The sequence below is a fragment of the Canis lupus genome, chromosome X, assembly GCF_048164855.1.
Source record: "Canis lupus baileyi chromosome X, mCanLup2.hap1, whole genome shotgun sequence".
Classification (NCBI taxonomy): domain Eukaryota; kingdom Metazoa; phylum Chordata; class Mammalia; order Carnivora; family Canidae; genus Canis; species Canis lupus.
The window spans coordinates 76,160,000-76,177,878 of NC_132876.1; the positions used below are offsets into that span (position 1 = coordinate 76,160,000).

A 17,879-nucleotide genomic window follows, 5' to 3' on the forward strand; every position below is an offset into this window, starting at 1 on the left:
TTATTTCCCTCCAGTTACATTCATGTCAGTTCAAATAGTAAGTAATCATCCCTTCTGATGGCTGAGTAATATACATATAATATATACATCATATATTATATATATAATCTCAATCTACTTTTGTTCAAAGATATTTATTTATTTATTTATTTATTTATTTATTTATTTGAGAGAGACAGAGATTGAGAAAGATAGAGCACACAAGCAGGAGGTAGAAGCAAAGGGAGAGGGAGAAACAGGGAGCCTGATGCAGGACTTGATCCCAGGACCCTGGGATCATGACCTGAGCCAAAGATAGATGCTTAACTAACTGAGCCACCCAGACACCCATACCACATCATGGATTGAGAGAACAAACATTGTTAAAATGTTTATAGTGCCCAAAGCAATCTACACATTTAATGCAGTCCTTTTCAAAATATCGCCAACATTTTCCACAAAGCTAGAACAAATGATATTCAAATTTCTATGGGACCACAAAGGCCCCAGAATAGCAAAAGAAATGAAAAAAAGAATTGGAGGCATTAGAATTCCAGATTTCAATCTATATTACAAAGCTGGAACCCTCAAGACAGCATGGTACTAGCAAGGAAACCAACACATAGATAATTGGAACAGAATAGAAAACCCAGAAATGGGCCAAAAACTATATGGTTAACTATTCTTCAACAAAGGAAGAAAGAATATCCAATGGAAAAAAGACGGTCTCTCCAACAAATGATGTTGGGAAATTGGATAGCAACATGCATAATAATGAAACTACACCACTTTCTTACACCATACAAAAAATAAATTCAAAATGGATGAAAGACCTAAATGTGAGACAGGAAACCATCAAAATCCTAGAGGAGAATACAGGCAGCAACCTCTCTGACCTCAGCTATAGCCACTTCTTACTAGACACTTTGCCAGAGGCAAGGGAAACAAAAGCAAAAATGAACTACTGGGAGTTCATCAAGATAGAAAGCAATGAAGAAAATGTACAATGAAGAAAAACAATCAACAAAACTAAAAGAAACTCTACAGCATAGGGGAGACATTTGCAAATGATATTTATTTATTTATTTATTTATTTATTTATTTATTTATTTATTTTTGCAAATGATATATCTGATAAAGGGTTAGTATCCCAGATCTATAATAAAATTATAAATCTCAACCCCCAAAATAAAACAATCCAGTTAAGAAATGGGCAAAAGACATGAATAGACACTTTTCCAAAGAAGGCATACAGAGGGCTAACAAACACATGAAAAGATGGTCAACATTACTCATTATCAGGGAAATATAAATGAAGACCACCTGAATGAGCCTGCACCTCACACCTGTCAGAATGTCTAAAACTAACAAACACACAAAAAAACAAGAGGTGTAGGTGGGGCAAAACAGGAACTCTCTTGCACTGTTGATGGGAATACAAATTGCTAAAGCCACTCTGGAGAACAGTATGGAGGCTCCTCAAGAGGTTCACAATAGACCTACCACACAATCCAGCAATTGCTCTACTCTGTATAGGTATTGATCCAAAGGATACAAAAATATAGATTTTTAAGGGGTACATGCATCCCAATATTTATAACAGCATAAGCAACATATAGCCAAACTATGGAGAGAGCCTAAATGACCATATATTAAATGGATAAAGAAGAAGTGGTATATATACACAATGGAATACTGCTGAGCCATCAAAAATGAAATCTTGCCATTACAGAATGTGGATGGAGCTAGAGTTTGTTAAACTAAGTGAAGTGTGTTAGTCAGAGAAAGACAAATACCATATGATCTCATTCATATGTGGACTTTAAGAAAGAAAACAAATTAACATATGGGAAGGCAGAATAAAAAAAGGAGGGAGGGAAATAAGCCATAAGAGACTATTACTAATAGAGAATAGGATATACTGAGGGTTGAGTGAAGGAGGTGGGTGGAGGATGGGCTAATAGGTGGTAAGTATTTGAGGGCATTTGTTGTGATGAGCACTGGGTATGTGAGTGAGAGTCACTGAATTCTACTCCAGAAACCAATATTGCACTGTATGTTAAGTAACTAAAAGTTAAATAGAGTTCACTAAAGAAGAGAACTGCAGGCCAATATCCTTTATAAACATTGATGTGAATATCCTCTCCAAAATACTAGCAAGGTGAATCCAACAGTACATTAAAAGAATCATTCACCATGAAGAGGTGGGATTTATTCCTGGGCTGCAAGAGTATTTTGATATTCACAAATCAATCAGCGTGATACACTACATTGAAAAAAGACAGGGTAAAAAACATATGATCCTCTGAATAGATGGAGAAAAAGCTTTTGACAAAGTACAACATGCATTCATGCTAAAAGCCCTCAGCAAAGTAGGGTTAGAGGGAACATACCTCAACATCATAAAGACCATATATGAAACACTCACAGCTAATAGTATCCTGAATGTAGAGAAACTGAGAGCTTTTACTATATGACCAGGAACAAGACAAAGATATCTAGTCTAACCACTATCATTTAACATAGTACTGGAAGTACTTGCCACAGTCATCAGAAAACAAAAAGTTATAAAAAGCATCCAATTTGGCAAGGAGGAAGTGAAAATTTTACTTTTTGCAGATGACTTGATACTCTCTATAGGGAACCCAAAAGATTCCACCAAAAATTTGCTAGAATTGATACACGAATTCAGTAAAGTTGCAGGATACAAAATCAATGTATAGAAATCTGTTGTACTTCTATGCACCAATAATTAATGATCAGAAAGAGAAAACAAGTAAACAATATCATTTACAATTGCATCAAAACCATATGATATCTAGGAATAAACCTGACCAAAGCAGTTTTTTTATATGCAATCTAAAAACTGTAAACTGAAAATTTATTTTATAAATGACAAAAAATGGAGATACCTTACAAATTCATGGATTGGAAGAACAATTATTGTTAAAATGCCCATAGCAAGAAGGAAAAACATTATATGGTCTCATTCATTTGGGGAATATAAAAAATAGTGAAAGGGAATAAAGGGGAAAGGAGAAAAAATAAGTGGGAAATATCAAAAAGGGAGACAGAACATGAAAGACTCCTAACTCTGGGAAACGAACTAGGGGTGGTGGAAGGGGAGGAGGGCGAGGGTGGGGGTGACCGGGTGGCGGGCACTGAGGGGGGCACTTGACGGGATGAGCACTGGGTGTTATTCTGTATGTTGACAAATTGAACACCAATAAAAAATAAATTTATTTTTAAAAATGCCCATAGTATCCAAAGCAATCTACATATTCAATACAATCTCTATTAAAATACCACTGGTATTTTACACAGAGCTAGAAAAATCCCATCATTTTTATCAAACCACAAAAGACCCTAAATAGCCAAAGCAACCTGAAAAAGAAAAGCAAAATTGGAAGCATCAGAATTCTGGACTTCAGGTTATATTACAAACTATAATGATCAAAACAGTATGGTACTGGCACAAAGGTGGATAGATACATGGATTGATCAATAGCAACAACAACAGCAACAAAAACCCAGAAATGAACCCACAACTATATGGTCAATTAATTTTTAACAAAGCATGAAAGAATATTTTTTTTAATAATAAATTTATTTTTTATTGGTGTTCAATTTGCCAACATACAGAATAACACCCAGCGCTCATCCCATCAAGTGCCCCCCTCAGTGCCCGCCACCCAGTCACCCCCACCCCCCGCCCTCCTCCCCTTCCACCACCCATAGTTCGTTTCCCAGAGTTAGGAGTCTTTCATGTTCTGTCCCCCTTTCTGATATTTCCTACCCATGAAAGAATATCTTATGGAGAAAAGATAGTCTCTTCAACAGATGGTGTTTGGATACCTGGATAGCAACATGCAAAAGAATGAAACTGGACCACTCTCTTACACCATACAAAAAAGTAAATTCAAAATGAATTAAAAACGTGAGACAGGAAACCGTGAAAATCCTAGAGGAGAACACAGGCAGTAATCTCTGTGACATCAGCCCCAGAAACTTCTTACTAGATATGTCTCCTAAGACAAGGGAGAAAAAAAAAATTCAGACCATCAGAATGAAAATCTTCTGAACAGCAAAGGAAACAATGAATAATGCTAAAAGGTAACCTTAAGAATGTGAAATATATTTGTAAATTATATATCTGATTAAGAATTAGTATTCAAAATCTATAAAGAATTTATTAAACTCAACATTTCCCCAAGTAATCCATTTTAAAAATGGAAAACATGAATAGACATTTATCCAAAGGCATACAGATGGCTGATAGACACATGAGAGGGTGCTCAACATGACACTTATCATCAGAGAAAATACAAATCAAAACTGAAATGTGATATCACCTTATACCAGTAAGAATGGCTGAAATAACAACACAGGAAATAACATGTGTTGTCGAGTATGCAGAGAAAGGTGAACACTCTTACACTGTTGGTGGTAATTCAAACTGGTGTAACTCTGGAAAACAGTATGGAGGTTCCTCAAAAAGTTAAAAATAGACCTAGGTTATGACCTAGCAATTGCATTACTAGGTATTTTTCTTAAGACTTACATAAATCCACAATTTTACTTAGTATAAAGATTTATTGATAATGTTAAGGACATAAGCAATTGCAAATCACTGGCACAGCAGTATAGTTCTTGGTTCTCCAACACACTCCTCAGATCCTTTCTTGCTGCAGCATGATGCACTCTTGGTGCCAAATATATAGTATCATATGCAAAAGGATTTATTTTCATCTGGAAATATCTCCATTTATTGTTCTATAATTGCATATCTTTCCTGCCATTTCTCAGGGAGCCACACCCCATAAATCTGTAGATTCCATGTTTTTTACTTATAAGCCATCCTGGATAAATAAGGTATATACAGTTTAAAGCATTCCAAAGATAAAGACTCTCCAGCAAAAACCATTATTGTGTTTGCCAGAGTTGACATCTCTCTCCCTTGATGCCTCCTCCCTCTGCTGAAGAGAAAATACAGATTGCAGACCAGCATGTTAACCATTTTCTTCCCAGATGTCTCTGATGAGTCTCCATCTTGTACATCCAGATCTTTAATAAATAATATGTGAGATGTATGTAGTAACAGTCCTTGGTTTAACCAGAGTTCAGTGGGAAAGTCTGAAGGAGGTAACCAGGCTCACTTTTCTTGATGTGATCTAGAATTAGCATCATACTTACTACCTCCCTTTCAAGAACAGTTGATATAAAGTGCTTATGGATATAAGCTAGGAAAATTAATACCTTCTGGTCATTAGTAGGGGTTAGAGAAGTGTTTAATGCTGCTGCCCCTTTTGGCTACTTGATGGGCCATCTACTTGAACTGTGGCTTATGTCAACTCTTTGAGATGAACAAAACTATCATCCCTTTGTCTGTGGAGTCAGCAGAAAATGTGTCATGCGTATGAGAAATAAATGCTGAGCAGTCCTATACTAGACTGTATCTATATATCTTGCTATAGATGCTTTTTTATGTATTCTATAGTTAAAACCTAAAGTGTATTCCACTTTTCTTTTACCCTTTTATTTTGCAATAAATTTTTAATGCACCTATGAACCAAAAAAGTGCATTTTCAACTAAAAAAATATGGAATTTTCAATTCTAAAAGAAAGTTGCTAATGAATATGTAATTTTCCTCAACTCTTTGTCATCAATTAATACATTTAACATATACAAAAGAGTGGGGAGGCATACTGGTATTACAGATCAGATGAAGACAAAAATTACCAAAGAAGTTTTAGTGGCTAATTGAAAAGTTAAATATTTTAAGATTATTTCTAAAGGTAAGATTTTAATTACAGCTGCAGATTTCATGTTTTTATTTTCAAAATTTTATTTAAATTGGTTGGTTAACATAAAGTGTCATATTGTTCTCAGGAGTAGAATTTAGTGAATCATCACTTACATATAACACGCAGTACTCAACAGGGCAAGTGACCTCCTTAATACCTATCACCCATTTAGCCCATCTCCCACTTACCTCCCTCCATAAATGATAGTTTGTTCTGTATCATTGAGTCTCTTATGGTTTGTTTCTCTCTCTCTCTCTTTTACCTCCTTCCCATAAGTTCATCTGTTTTGTTCTTTAAACTCCACATATGCATGAGATCATGTTGTATTTGTCTTTCTCTGACTAACTTATTTTGTTTAGCATAACACAGTCTAGTTCCATCCATATTATTACAAATAGCAAGAGGTCATTAATTTTGATAGCTGAATAATATTCCTATATAGGAATATTATTATATTATATACATTATATATGTGATATATATATAGCACATCTTTATCCATTCATTAATTGATTGTCATTTGGGCTTTTTCCATATTTTGGCATTGTTGATAATGCAGCTATAAACACTGGGGTACATGTACCCCTTCAAATTTGTATTTTTGTATTCTTTGGATGTATACCTACTAGTGCAATTGCTGGGTCATAGGGGAGTTCTATTTTTAACTTTTTGAGAAATTTTCATACTGTTTTCCAGAATGGCTGCATCAGTTTGCATTCTCACCAACAGTGCAAGAGGGTTCCCCTTTCTCTGCATCCTTACCAACATCTGTTGTTTCTTGTGTTAATTGTAGCCATTCTGACAGGTGTGAAGTGGGTATTTATTCATATATATATACATATACATACATGTATACAAACATCACTCAGCCCTAAAAAAGAATTTCTTTCAATTTGTTGTGACATGGATAACTAGAAGTAAACCTTATCAAAGAGGCAAAGGATCTGTACTCAGGAGATTATAGAACACTCATGAAAGAGATTGAGGAAGACACAAAGAAATGGAAAAAGACTATGCTCATGAATTGGAAGAACAAATATTGTTAAAATCCTTATACTTCCCAAAGCAATCTTTACATTCAACACAATCCCTATGAAAATACCATCAACATTTTTCACAGAGCTGTAACAATCCTGAAATTTGTATTGAACTAAGACTCTGAATAGTTAAAGTAACATTGAAACAGAAAAGCAAAGCTGGAGGCATCAGGATTCCAGACTTGAAGTTGTATTACAAAGCTATAACCATCAAGACAGTATGGCACTGGCACAAAAGCAGACACATAGATCGATGGAACAGAATAAAGAACCCAGAAATAGACCCACAGCTATATGGTCAACTAATCTTCAACAAGTAAGTAAAGAATATCCAGTGGAAAAAAAGATGGTCCCATCAATAAATGATGTTGGGAAAATTGGATAGCTACATGCAGAATAATGAAACTAGACCATTTTCTTGCACCATACACATAATAAATTCAAAGTAGATGAAAGACCTAAATGTGAGCCAGGAATCCATCAAAATCCTAGAAAAGAACATAAGCAGCAACCTCCTTGAGATCAGCTATAGGAAGTTCTTGCTAGACTGGCAAGAGACTAGGCTAGACTCCAAAGGCAAGAGAATCTTAGCAGAAATGAACTATTGGGACTTTATCAGGATAAAATTTTTTTTGCACAGCAAACAGCAAACAAAACTAAAAGGCAACCTACAGAATGGGAGAAGATATTTGCAAATGTCTTATCAGATAAAATCTAATATCCAAATCTATAAAGAACCTAACAAATTCAACACCCCAAAAATAAAATTCCAGTGAAGAAATGGGCAGAAGACCTGAACAGATATTTCTCCAAAGAAGACATCCAAATGGCCAACAGACACAGGAAGAGATGCTCAACATCACTCATTATTGGGGAAATGCAAATTAAAGCTGCAATATTACTTCATATTTGTCTGAATGACCAAAATAAAAAACACAAGAAACATTGATTGTTGCTGAAGATTGAAAAAAGGAGCCCTCTTGCACTGTAGGTGGGAATGCAATCTGGTGTAGCCACTCTGGGAAAGAGTATGGCATGTCCTCAGAAAGTTAGAAATAAAACTGCTCTATAATCCAGTAATTGTTCTAATGGGTACTTACCCTAAAAATACAAAAACACTAATTCAAGGAGATACATGCATCCCTATGTTTATAGCAGCATTATTTATAATAGCCAAATTATGGAAGCACCCCACATGTACACTGACAAATGAATGGATAAAAAAAGATGGAGTAGGGATGCCTGGGTGGCTCAGCAGTTAAGCTTCTGCCTTTGGCTCAGGGCGTGATCCTGGAGTCCCCGGATCGAGTCCCACATCGGGCTCCCTGCATGGAGCCTGCTTCTCTGCCTGTGTCTCTGCCTCTCTCTCTCTCTCTGTCTCTCTCATGAATAAATAAATAAAAATCTTAAAAAAAGATGGAGTACTTATATACAATAGAATATTATTTGGCCATAATCAGGAATTAAATCTTGCTGTTTGCAGTGACATGGATGTAGCTAGAGTATAATGTCAAGTGAAATAATTCAGTCAGAGAAAGTCAAATACCATATGATTTCATTCATATGTGGAATTCATGAAACAAAACAAATGAGCAAAGGGGGTGGAGGATAAAAAGAGAGTAAGAGAAAGAGAGATAGAGAGAGAGAGAAGCCAAAAAAACACTCTTAATTATAAAGAACAAATTGATGGTTACCAGAGGGGCAGTGAATGGGCAGATGAGAGACATAGGTAATGTGGATTAAGGAGTGCACTTGTCATAATAAGTACTTTGGTGATGTATTGAATTGTTGAATCACTACATTGCATACTTGATACTGATATAACAATGTAGAGACGCCTAGGTTGGTTCAGTCAGTTAAGTGTCAAACTCTTGTATTCATCTCAGGTCATGATCTCATGGTCATGATATCAAGCATTCCAGCAGCTCCATGCTCAGCTCAGAACCAGCTTGAGATTCTCTCTCTCCCTCCTCCACTTCCCCTTCCCCCCACTCTTTCTCTCACTCACTTTCTCGAATAAATAAATAAGTCTTTAAAAATGTATATTGACTATACTGGAAAACATTTTTAAAAATTGTTCCAATCCCAGGAGATCTTTATTTTTATTTTATTGTCTATTCTAAAGTTTCTGTTTGGCTCTTTTTTTATACCTTCCATTATTTGCTGAGGTTTTCTCTTTTTCCATTTGTTTCGAGATAATTAATATTTGCTTATTGAAGCATTTTTGTGATAGCTGCTTTAGAATCTGTTTCAGATAATTTCAATGCTTGATTTATCTCAGTCTTGACATCTATTAATTGTCTTCCACCATTCAAGTTGTGATTTCCCTCGATCTTTGTATGACTTGTCATTTTCATCACATTCTTGTCATTTTTGATATTATAATACGAGGCTCTGTAATCTAACCTTTGTTTTTTAAATCAGAGAGTATCTCTGTTGTGATGTAGCTGGATGCTCAGGTGCGTGTACATGTCAACTTCTAGTGAGATTTCCTGACACCCTCCTTTGCAAAAGTAGAACACTGACTTACACTGCCTCATTGCACATGTGTGAAATAGAAGTTTAGCTCCCTTGTCTGATCTGCCATGGTGAAAGTTGGGTACTGACTCATACCATCTCACTGCCTCCAAGTGGATGTAGATGCTTATCTGACCAGTGGACCTCACCAACACCAAAGGTAGAGGGAAAGTTGAGTACCATCTCGTCCCATCTTATTCTCCTGATTCAGTCTCATTGATGATAGATAGGGAAGTACTTTCAGCTCCTCACTGGCTTTCACTAACACCAAGATTGTTGGAAATTGGAGTGCTGACTAGCCCTGCCATGTTCTGTTATTCATAGTTCCATTGCTGTTGTGTTGATATGGGGGCAGGGTGAGAAGAGGCTATAGAATAGAGGTCACTAGGAACAACATATCATTGAACCTCACTGATACTACACAAGGAAATCAGAACACCATATTGCTTGCTTCTGCTGAGTGGGGGATGGAAGATCAGTTCTGTGCTCAGCACCACTTATAGTAACTACTGTGACAGGGAAGCACTGCCATCTTAGGGAATCACTGCCTGCTTCTACCAGATAGGTCATGGAAAATCAGCTCACTAGTTGGTCCTGCCAACACTACAGTATCAGAGGAATTGGAACATCTTCTGCTTCCACTTAACAGTGGATAGAAGATCAAATTCCTCCACAGTGGATGGAAGATGAATTACCTGCATTTGAGGCTGTTAACTAAGCTTGTTTCCCACCACAAACCACATACCTTGTTTCTTAGTCTAGCATACTCAGTGCTCCAGCTACCAGCTTCTGACCGGCTTTTCATATATCCTATGCCCATGCATCCCTCTGTGCCTTTCCTTCAGCCGTTTTATACTTAGACTGAAAAGGCCTCAATATTCTACCACCTTCGAAATGTCTTCCTTTTGTTTTATTGCTCTTTCAAGTTGTCTTTTCCAATCTCCCCATCCTAACAAATCACTACCTCCTTTGGGTCCCCAGTGCTTAATTTGTACCTGTCATAGTATGTATTATAATCTGGCTTATACAATGGAATTAACAACATTTATGCCTATCTCCACCAGCCATCTAATTATAATTATCACTGTATCTCCCAAATTTATTTTCAATAATATTTTAATTTATCCAGAATTTGGGCTTCCAGAAAATTACAGCATTTGAAAGATTGCTCTGAAACTGGCTATAAGGGACAAAATCCTGCCATAATCCCTTCTTGATTTATGCTCAGGTTCTGAGCAAAATGTTCTGAGTGTGAAATGGAGCAAAGGTTTAGAGGTGGGACATGAGCCAGGTGGTTTATAGACAGATCTGGTAAGAAAAAGGGCTTATTTTAGGGGATGACTGGTTAGGAGATCACAAGTACTTACCATGAGTGGTTTATGTGCTAAGAAATGTACTTTTATTTATTTTATTTAATCTTTACAGCTATCCTTTGAGATAAATGTTATTATTATCCACATATTGTTGGTTGATGGCACTCTTAATCATTTTCAGATTTCTGGGGGTTTTGAAGAGGTAAATAAAGCTGCTGTGAGAGATTTTGAGTCACTAGGACTTTACAGAGACTGTGTAAGAGTACTTGTTTCATTAGAGAGGATTTCTTTGGATTGGAGCAAGGCAGCTAAAACCACTTATTTATTTATTCAATAAATATTTATTGAGTTCCTACTCTGTGTAAGATACTTGACATGCAAGATAAAAGTTCTTTCTTGAATGGTTTTATAGTCAAGTAAGCAGATATACAAAATACACATTACATCACAGTGTGGTAAGGTCCACTGAACCTGAATTTGTAACATTGGATAACGATTTAACATTAGAATCATAGTTCTAGAGAAGAAATGATACTAGAAATTGCCTTTTCAGGCTGCTTTGCAGAATTCCCATGAAGTATATAACCAAAGGGCCTGAGTGAATTGTCTGCCCTCCATTTGTGTGACCTGGTAGTCTTCTTCTCCTACCTGTCAACTGCTTTTTTAAGCAAAAAGAGCTTGGCATTTCTTGGTATGGGAAATTACTTGGGACACGGTCTTTGTGGAACATAATGGCATGACATTTACACATGCTTTCTTTTACTCACTGTGTAAGTTGTACATATATGTGAATATGTATACACCACTATGTCATTCTAAAGAGTATAGAAGTACCTCTTAGTGCATGTAGTTTTCTTGCTTCCTTAGAGTTACTTTCTCAATGTGTAGTATTGGAGAATTATCCCATATTCAAAGTCTTTGGCCTGGGAAACATGGAGAATTGGGGGATCCAGGATATTCTGCCCTTTTAGCTATTAAATGGTACAAGGGGATCACTGGGTGGCTCAGCAGTTTGGCACCTGCCTTTGGCCCAGGGAGTGATCCTGGAGTCCTGGGATCAAGTCCCACATGAGGCTTCCTGAATGGAGCCTGCTTCTCCCTCTGCCTGTGTCTCTGCCTCTCTTTCTTTCTGTGCCTCTCATGAATAAATAAATAAAATCTTTAAAAAAAATAAATGGTACAAAGACTAGGTTTTCCCGTCCCAGCCTTGGAAGGTATGAAATGTGGAGGCAGCCTGTATTGTCATCTTGCAACTCTCTCCCCTACCTTTCTACATTTCTAGATAAATTAATGGCCTTTATTTTATCTGTGATGACATAAGGTTATTCTCTTCTCACCAGTGAAGGGTGGAGGAATGAGAATTAGGGGGATAGACTTCCCTGGTTTTAATTGCCATCTTGTAAAGTAGGATACAAGGCTAAAAGCTTTACAGACATTCTCATTTAATCTTCATAACAGGGGATCCCTGGGTGGCTCAGAGGTTTAGAGCCTGCCTTGGGCCCAGGGTGTGATCCTAGAGTCCCAGGATTGAGTCCCACATCGGGCTTACTGCATGGAGCCTGCTTCTCCCTCTGCCTGTGTCTCTGCCTCTCTCTCTCTCTGTGGCTCTTGTGAATAAATGAATAAAATCTTTAAAAAATAATCTTCATAACAGTCCTGTGACTTGAGGTAGGTGAAATTATAGACACTTTCTTTTCTATCTTTCAGATTTTCCATATGAGGATGCAGTAGTTCTATAAGCAGAAAAACAGCAAATATATACAACAAAAATCCATTCATTTCTCTCTCTACAAAATTTGTTTTCCCACAATATTTTCTCAATAGCTTGCTTTTTCACAGACCGTTCTTATCTCATATGTGGATTTCCGTGACATTAAATATTATTTGTAAGTATGGTTTATACTAGCTCAATAAATCCATGTGTGAAGGTAAATTAACTTCATTGTTTCTTTTGTCATAGGTCATTTAACATAAATAATGGGCCATCCATACAAAGAAACATGAGGCAATTAAAAAATCCTGCTTTCAGGGTATTTAATAAGCTTGGAAAATACTCTTGATATATATGGGAAAAATTAAGCAATAAACGTATGAAATATCCCAATTTTGTAAAATATAAGCATAGACTTATTAATGAGGAAGAAATCATACCTAACATTTTACTGTATGTCTAGATAGTAAGATTAAAGTTAGTTTTGTCTTTTATTTCGCTGAATTTCAGGAATTCTCCACAATGTCAGTACATTTCTTTTACATTCAGAAAAGATCATTAAAAAAGGCATGACTGGGAGAGATCAGGTAGAAGAAATAAAGGGGAGTTTGGATCGAGATGGTGGGCTGTGCACAGGCTTTTTCTTCACTGCTCTCATATTCCTTAAACTGAAAGAAAATAATTTGTACATACAAATTATGTTTGTGTATGAGTGTACTGTACTGAATATAATTTTAAAGGCTTTGTAAGGAATTCCTGTAAGATAGAAAGCAGATGGCGTGGCTGTGGAGAAGGCTGACGGACGAGAGGGGGCCAGAAAGAAGGACCAGGGGAGCCGGCCTGTCTGGCTCCAGTTTGAGGAAAGCGATCGGAAGTGCGTGAGGAAATGGAGCGAGAGCCCGTGACTGTGTGTTTTGAAAGCGGGTGCGCGCACTGACCCGCCCTGCAGCTGCAAGCCAAGCGGAAGACCGAATGGCAGGGGGCGGGGCCGAGGCGCAGGCGGGCTCAGAGGAGTCGGATTCCTGAAGCAGCAAAAACCCTGGCGCCAGAGCTAGGCCAAGCAGAGCAGCGCTGCAAAGCCGAGGCCGCGCGGACTTGTCAGAGACCCACCGCTGCCTGCGCCTTTGCTGCTGCAGTCATCTCTCTTATCCCTTGCCTACCTTTCGTGTCGCCTCCTCAATCACCGTTTTGCAGCTGCAGCACCATCGATAACAGCTAAGTGGTCAATTCTGGGACTCAGGGTTGGGAGTTGGGGCGGGTGCAAGGCGTAGGCAGTACAAGCTAGCCCGCCATCTCCTGCGGCTACCGCCACTGCTGCAGACACTTCTCCTGGGCGGGAAAGAACCCTGTCAAAAGGCCCACGCTGTCCCAGTGCCCACGGTCAGAGGATTTCTGTCAAGCCTTGGTGAGAGCCTTGCGCTTGGGGAAGGGAGGACGGACACGGAGATCACGAAAAAAGATCTCATATTGGATAGTGTTGACATTTTGTCAGCTTAATTGAGCAAGTGGCAGCTTTGCTTGAGCCTCCTTAAACCCTGAGCCATGTCACCCCCAACTGTGCCCCCGATGGGTGTCGATGGCGTCTCTGCATACTTGATGAAGAAAAGGCACACCCACAGGAAGCAGAGGCGCAAGCCCACTTTCCTCACGCGTAGGAACATCGTGGGCTGCCGCATTCAACACGGCTGGAAGGAAGGCAATGAGCCCGTGGAGCAGTGGAAGGGTACAGTGCTTGAGCAGGTTTCCGTGAAGCCCACTCTCTACATCATCAAATATGATGGCAAAGATAGTGTGTATGGACTAGAGCTGCACCGAGATAAGAGAGTTTTAGCGCTAGAAATCCTTCCTGAAAGAGTGCCAACTCCTCGCATTGATTCGCGTCTGGCAGATTCCCTGATTGGCAAAGCAGTGGGGCATGTATTTGAGGGTGAACACGGTACGAAAGATGAATGGAAGGGCATGGTCCTGGCGCGAGCCCCTGTGATGGACACTTGGTTTTACATCACTTATGAGAAAGATCCTGTCCTTTATATGTACACACTGCTGGATGACTACAAAGATGGTGACCTGCGCATCATTCCAGATTCCAACTACTATTTTCCTACAGCAGAAAGGGAGCCCGGAGAAGTGGTCGACAGTCTTGTGGGCAAGCAAGTAGAACACGCCAAAGATGACGGGTCCAAGAGAACCGGCATTTTTATCCATCAAGTGGTGGCCAAGCCATCCGTCTACTTCATTAAGTTTGATGATGATATTCACATTTATGTCTATGGCTTGGTAAAAACCCCCTAAATTCATTTTTTTTTTTTTTGCAAAAGTCGTGGAACTATTAGATGTAAAATATGTCATGTTCTTGTAATTGTGAATTTTTGAGAACAATGTTGGTGTCAGAGATTCAGGAATTTATTAGTTGTTACTTATTGTGCCTCCAAATTTTACATGGACTAGTCCCACGGTTTTGTCCCAAGCCTATGTTGGTACTTTTGATAATTGCCTTGTTCTGTAATTGAAGATTAAATTTGGGGGTTAATAGAAAATCGAAAAGTATTCATGACCATTGGAACAATGAAAAACTAAGAAAAATTATTGGTGTAACCCCACTCCAGATCCTTTCCCCTACTTTATCTCCCCTCTTCTTCCCATGTAACATGTATTAAGAACATGATATATAATCTTCCACGTTTTCCCCATCCACTTACAGAAAGTTTGTTGCAGTCTCTTCTGTAAAAATGAAAAGCCACATCATTTCTCTGTAATTGCTTTTCACATTTGGAATATCCATGGTATCTTTTCTAATCATTAGTTGCAAGTTTCTCTCCTTCCCTCTCCCCTTTCCCTCCTCTCCTCTCCCAGTCCCCCTATGCCTCTGGAATTTATTTTTGTAAATGGTATAACATAGAGATCTAATTACACATTTTGTTCATATCAGGTACTGATTATGCCATCACATTTGTTAAATAAATCACCCATTTCTCTTCTTCTCTCTCTCCTTCCCTCTAGCAGCTGCATATACAATATATTTATAAACCAAAAAGGAATTCAACCATTTTATTATTGATGGTCACTTAAATTATTTCCCTCCCTTTTTTCATCATAACACTGCTGCTATAAATACTGGTGCTTTTATTTCTTTTGGGTAGATCCCCAGAAATGGGATTGCTAGGTAGGAGGTATATTTAATTCTAAAGGATATTACAAAATTATGATACAAAATGAAAGTGCTCATTTCCCAGTATCCTCTCCAGCACTCTTTCAAGTTTGCAAATCTGGAGGGTGAAAAATTACATAATATTTTTAATTGACAAATTCAAGGAGGTTTGTTTGTTTGACTATTTGGATTTTTCGTTTTTGTGATTTGCCAGTACTTATCCTTTGCTCATTTGTTTATTGAAGTTTTGTTCTTATAAATTTGTAGGAGTTCTTATTACATTTCTCTAGGGTACATATTAATCATTTGTAGCACATTTGTATTTTTCACATTCTGTCATTGATCTTAACTGTATTGATGGTATCTTTTACTTTACAATTGTTGCTGTCATTTTTAATTTTTAGGTAGACTACTACCTACTTTTTGGCTTTTGAGTTTACTGTCTTTTTCAGATGAATGTCATGCAAATATTCACCTACATTTTTTTTTCTAAAATTTTCATTAATTTTAAGGCTTTAACTCCATCTGGAGTTTATTTTGTATATGGTATAAGACGAAGGTTCAGATATACATTTTGTTCACATTGGATTCCTGATTACACTATCATTTATTAAATAAACCACCCATTTTCAAGTTTGTGAGTCAGTATTCTAATCATTTAACTCTAGTGGCTTGACCATAAATTTTGAACTCTGGTAAAGCAAGTTTCCTTTCATGAGGTATTTTGTTTTGTTTTCCATTTCTTCTTTTATATAAATTGTTCTAGCCATTCATTCTTTCTATAAAAATTGAAAGCATTCTTTCCACATTTTAAAAATCCTAATATCTTAGAGTTGTGTTACATTTCTACATTTCTATTTGTTTTTTCCTACATTTCTATTTAGAGGACAATTTTAATGGTATTAACCCTTAAGGCTCCAGAGTTGTGGTACATCATTAAAATCTTTTGGTTTTGGTTTTGTTATGTTCTTCATAAGGATCCATTATATCTGATTAAATTTATTTCTAAATATTTTTACAGATATTGTCACATTTTGACATTTTGAATTGGGTGTTTTTTCCTCCTCATTTGTAACTTTTTATTTTTAACAATATAGACAAACCACAGATCATTTAAAAAAAATTTACCTTATATTGAATCAGCTTACTAAAGTCTCTTATTACACTTAAAAAATGGAATATTTAGAATATTTTCAGTCTTGTAGGTATATAGTCATTTCATCTGCAAATGAAGATAATTTTATTTATTCAAAGTAATGTTAACTAATGATTATGACAGATATGCTTCTCTGGTATTAATTTTCACAGAATTGTCTTTAGTGCTATTAATATGACATTTGCTATTGGTTATTGGCAAATAGTCACTAGCCGTTAGAATGTTTAAGGAGTTTATTTTATTCCATTTTTTAAAAAATTCCTGTTTAAAAAAATTTTTTTTAATTTAAATAAATAAAAAATTCCTGTTTCCATTAGGGGGCTTACTAAAAATGGCTCCTGAAAATTATCTAATGTCTTTCAGCATCCATTGACAAAATCATATGATTTTGTTTTCCTTTAATTTGTTGATATAATGAATTAGAGGAGTAAGTATTTGATGTTGAACCAAACTTGTGTTTCTGGAATAAATCCTACTTGGTCATGTTGTAATAATCATTTGATATATTGCTGAGTTTTATTTGCTAATATTTTATTTAGAATTATTGCATTTATAATTCAAACTGAAATTGTATTTTTTTCTTTCTTACACTGTCTTTATCAAGTTTTATTTTTAAAATCGTGCTAGTTTTAAAAATGAATTGTTGACTTTTCAGTCATTTTTGTGGTCTGAAATAACTTAAAAAGCATTGGAATTGTTTTTCTTTTTTAAAATTTTTCTATTTCAAATTCCAGGTTTTTTTTAATTAGCTAGTACTAAGCTATAAAACAATTTAATCCTGGTAACAATTTTGATGGTAGATCCTTAGTCAGCCTTCTTATCTCTCCAATGGTAATTGGTTTATTTACGCTTTCTATTAAAAAGGAATGTATAGTTTCTGTAAAAAATAAAATTTAAAATTTTCTCTATTATCAAGCTTCTTGATTGTATTTTTCAGATGCTTTATGATCTTGCATATTGCATATGCATATTTCCTAAATATGTTCAATAGTGAAAACATTATAATAAATCAGTTATAATGGTGTTTTAAAGAGTTATAAAACCTCTTTATATTTTATTTATTTTGAAAAATTAAAACATAATATGGAAAGTATGTGAAATATGACATTTGTTTACTTTTGCCCCAAATCAACAATGTCAATATTTTTTTAACAATGTCAATATTTAAGTAATTAAATTTATCAACATTTTGGCATATTTGCTTTAGATATAG

General features: G+C 36.4%; 1 protein-coding gene across 1 annotated transcript; it reads left to right on the plus strand.

Moving 5' to 3' along the window:
* The first annotated feature begins 13,227 nt into the window (after positions 1-13,227).
* On the plus strand, positions 13,228-17,577 carry SPIN4 (spindlin family member 4). The gene has a single exon (XM_072815280.1). It carries the CDS (start codon positions 13,905-13,907, stop codon positions 14,652-14,654), a length of 750 nt encoding a protein of 249 aa, XP_072671381.1. The 5' UTR covers positions 13,228-13,904; the 3' UTR covers positions 14,655-17,577.
* The last annotated feature ends 302 nt before the right edge of the window (positions 17,578-17,879 follow it).

What these genes read in the sequence shown, in the direction of transcription:
- SPIN4 (XM_072815280.1), top strand. Translation starts at nt 13,905, where the DNA reads ATGTCACCCCCAACTGTGCCCCCGATGGGTGTCGATGGCGTCTCTGCA.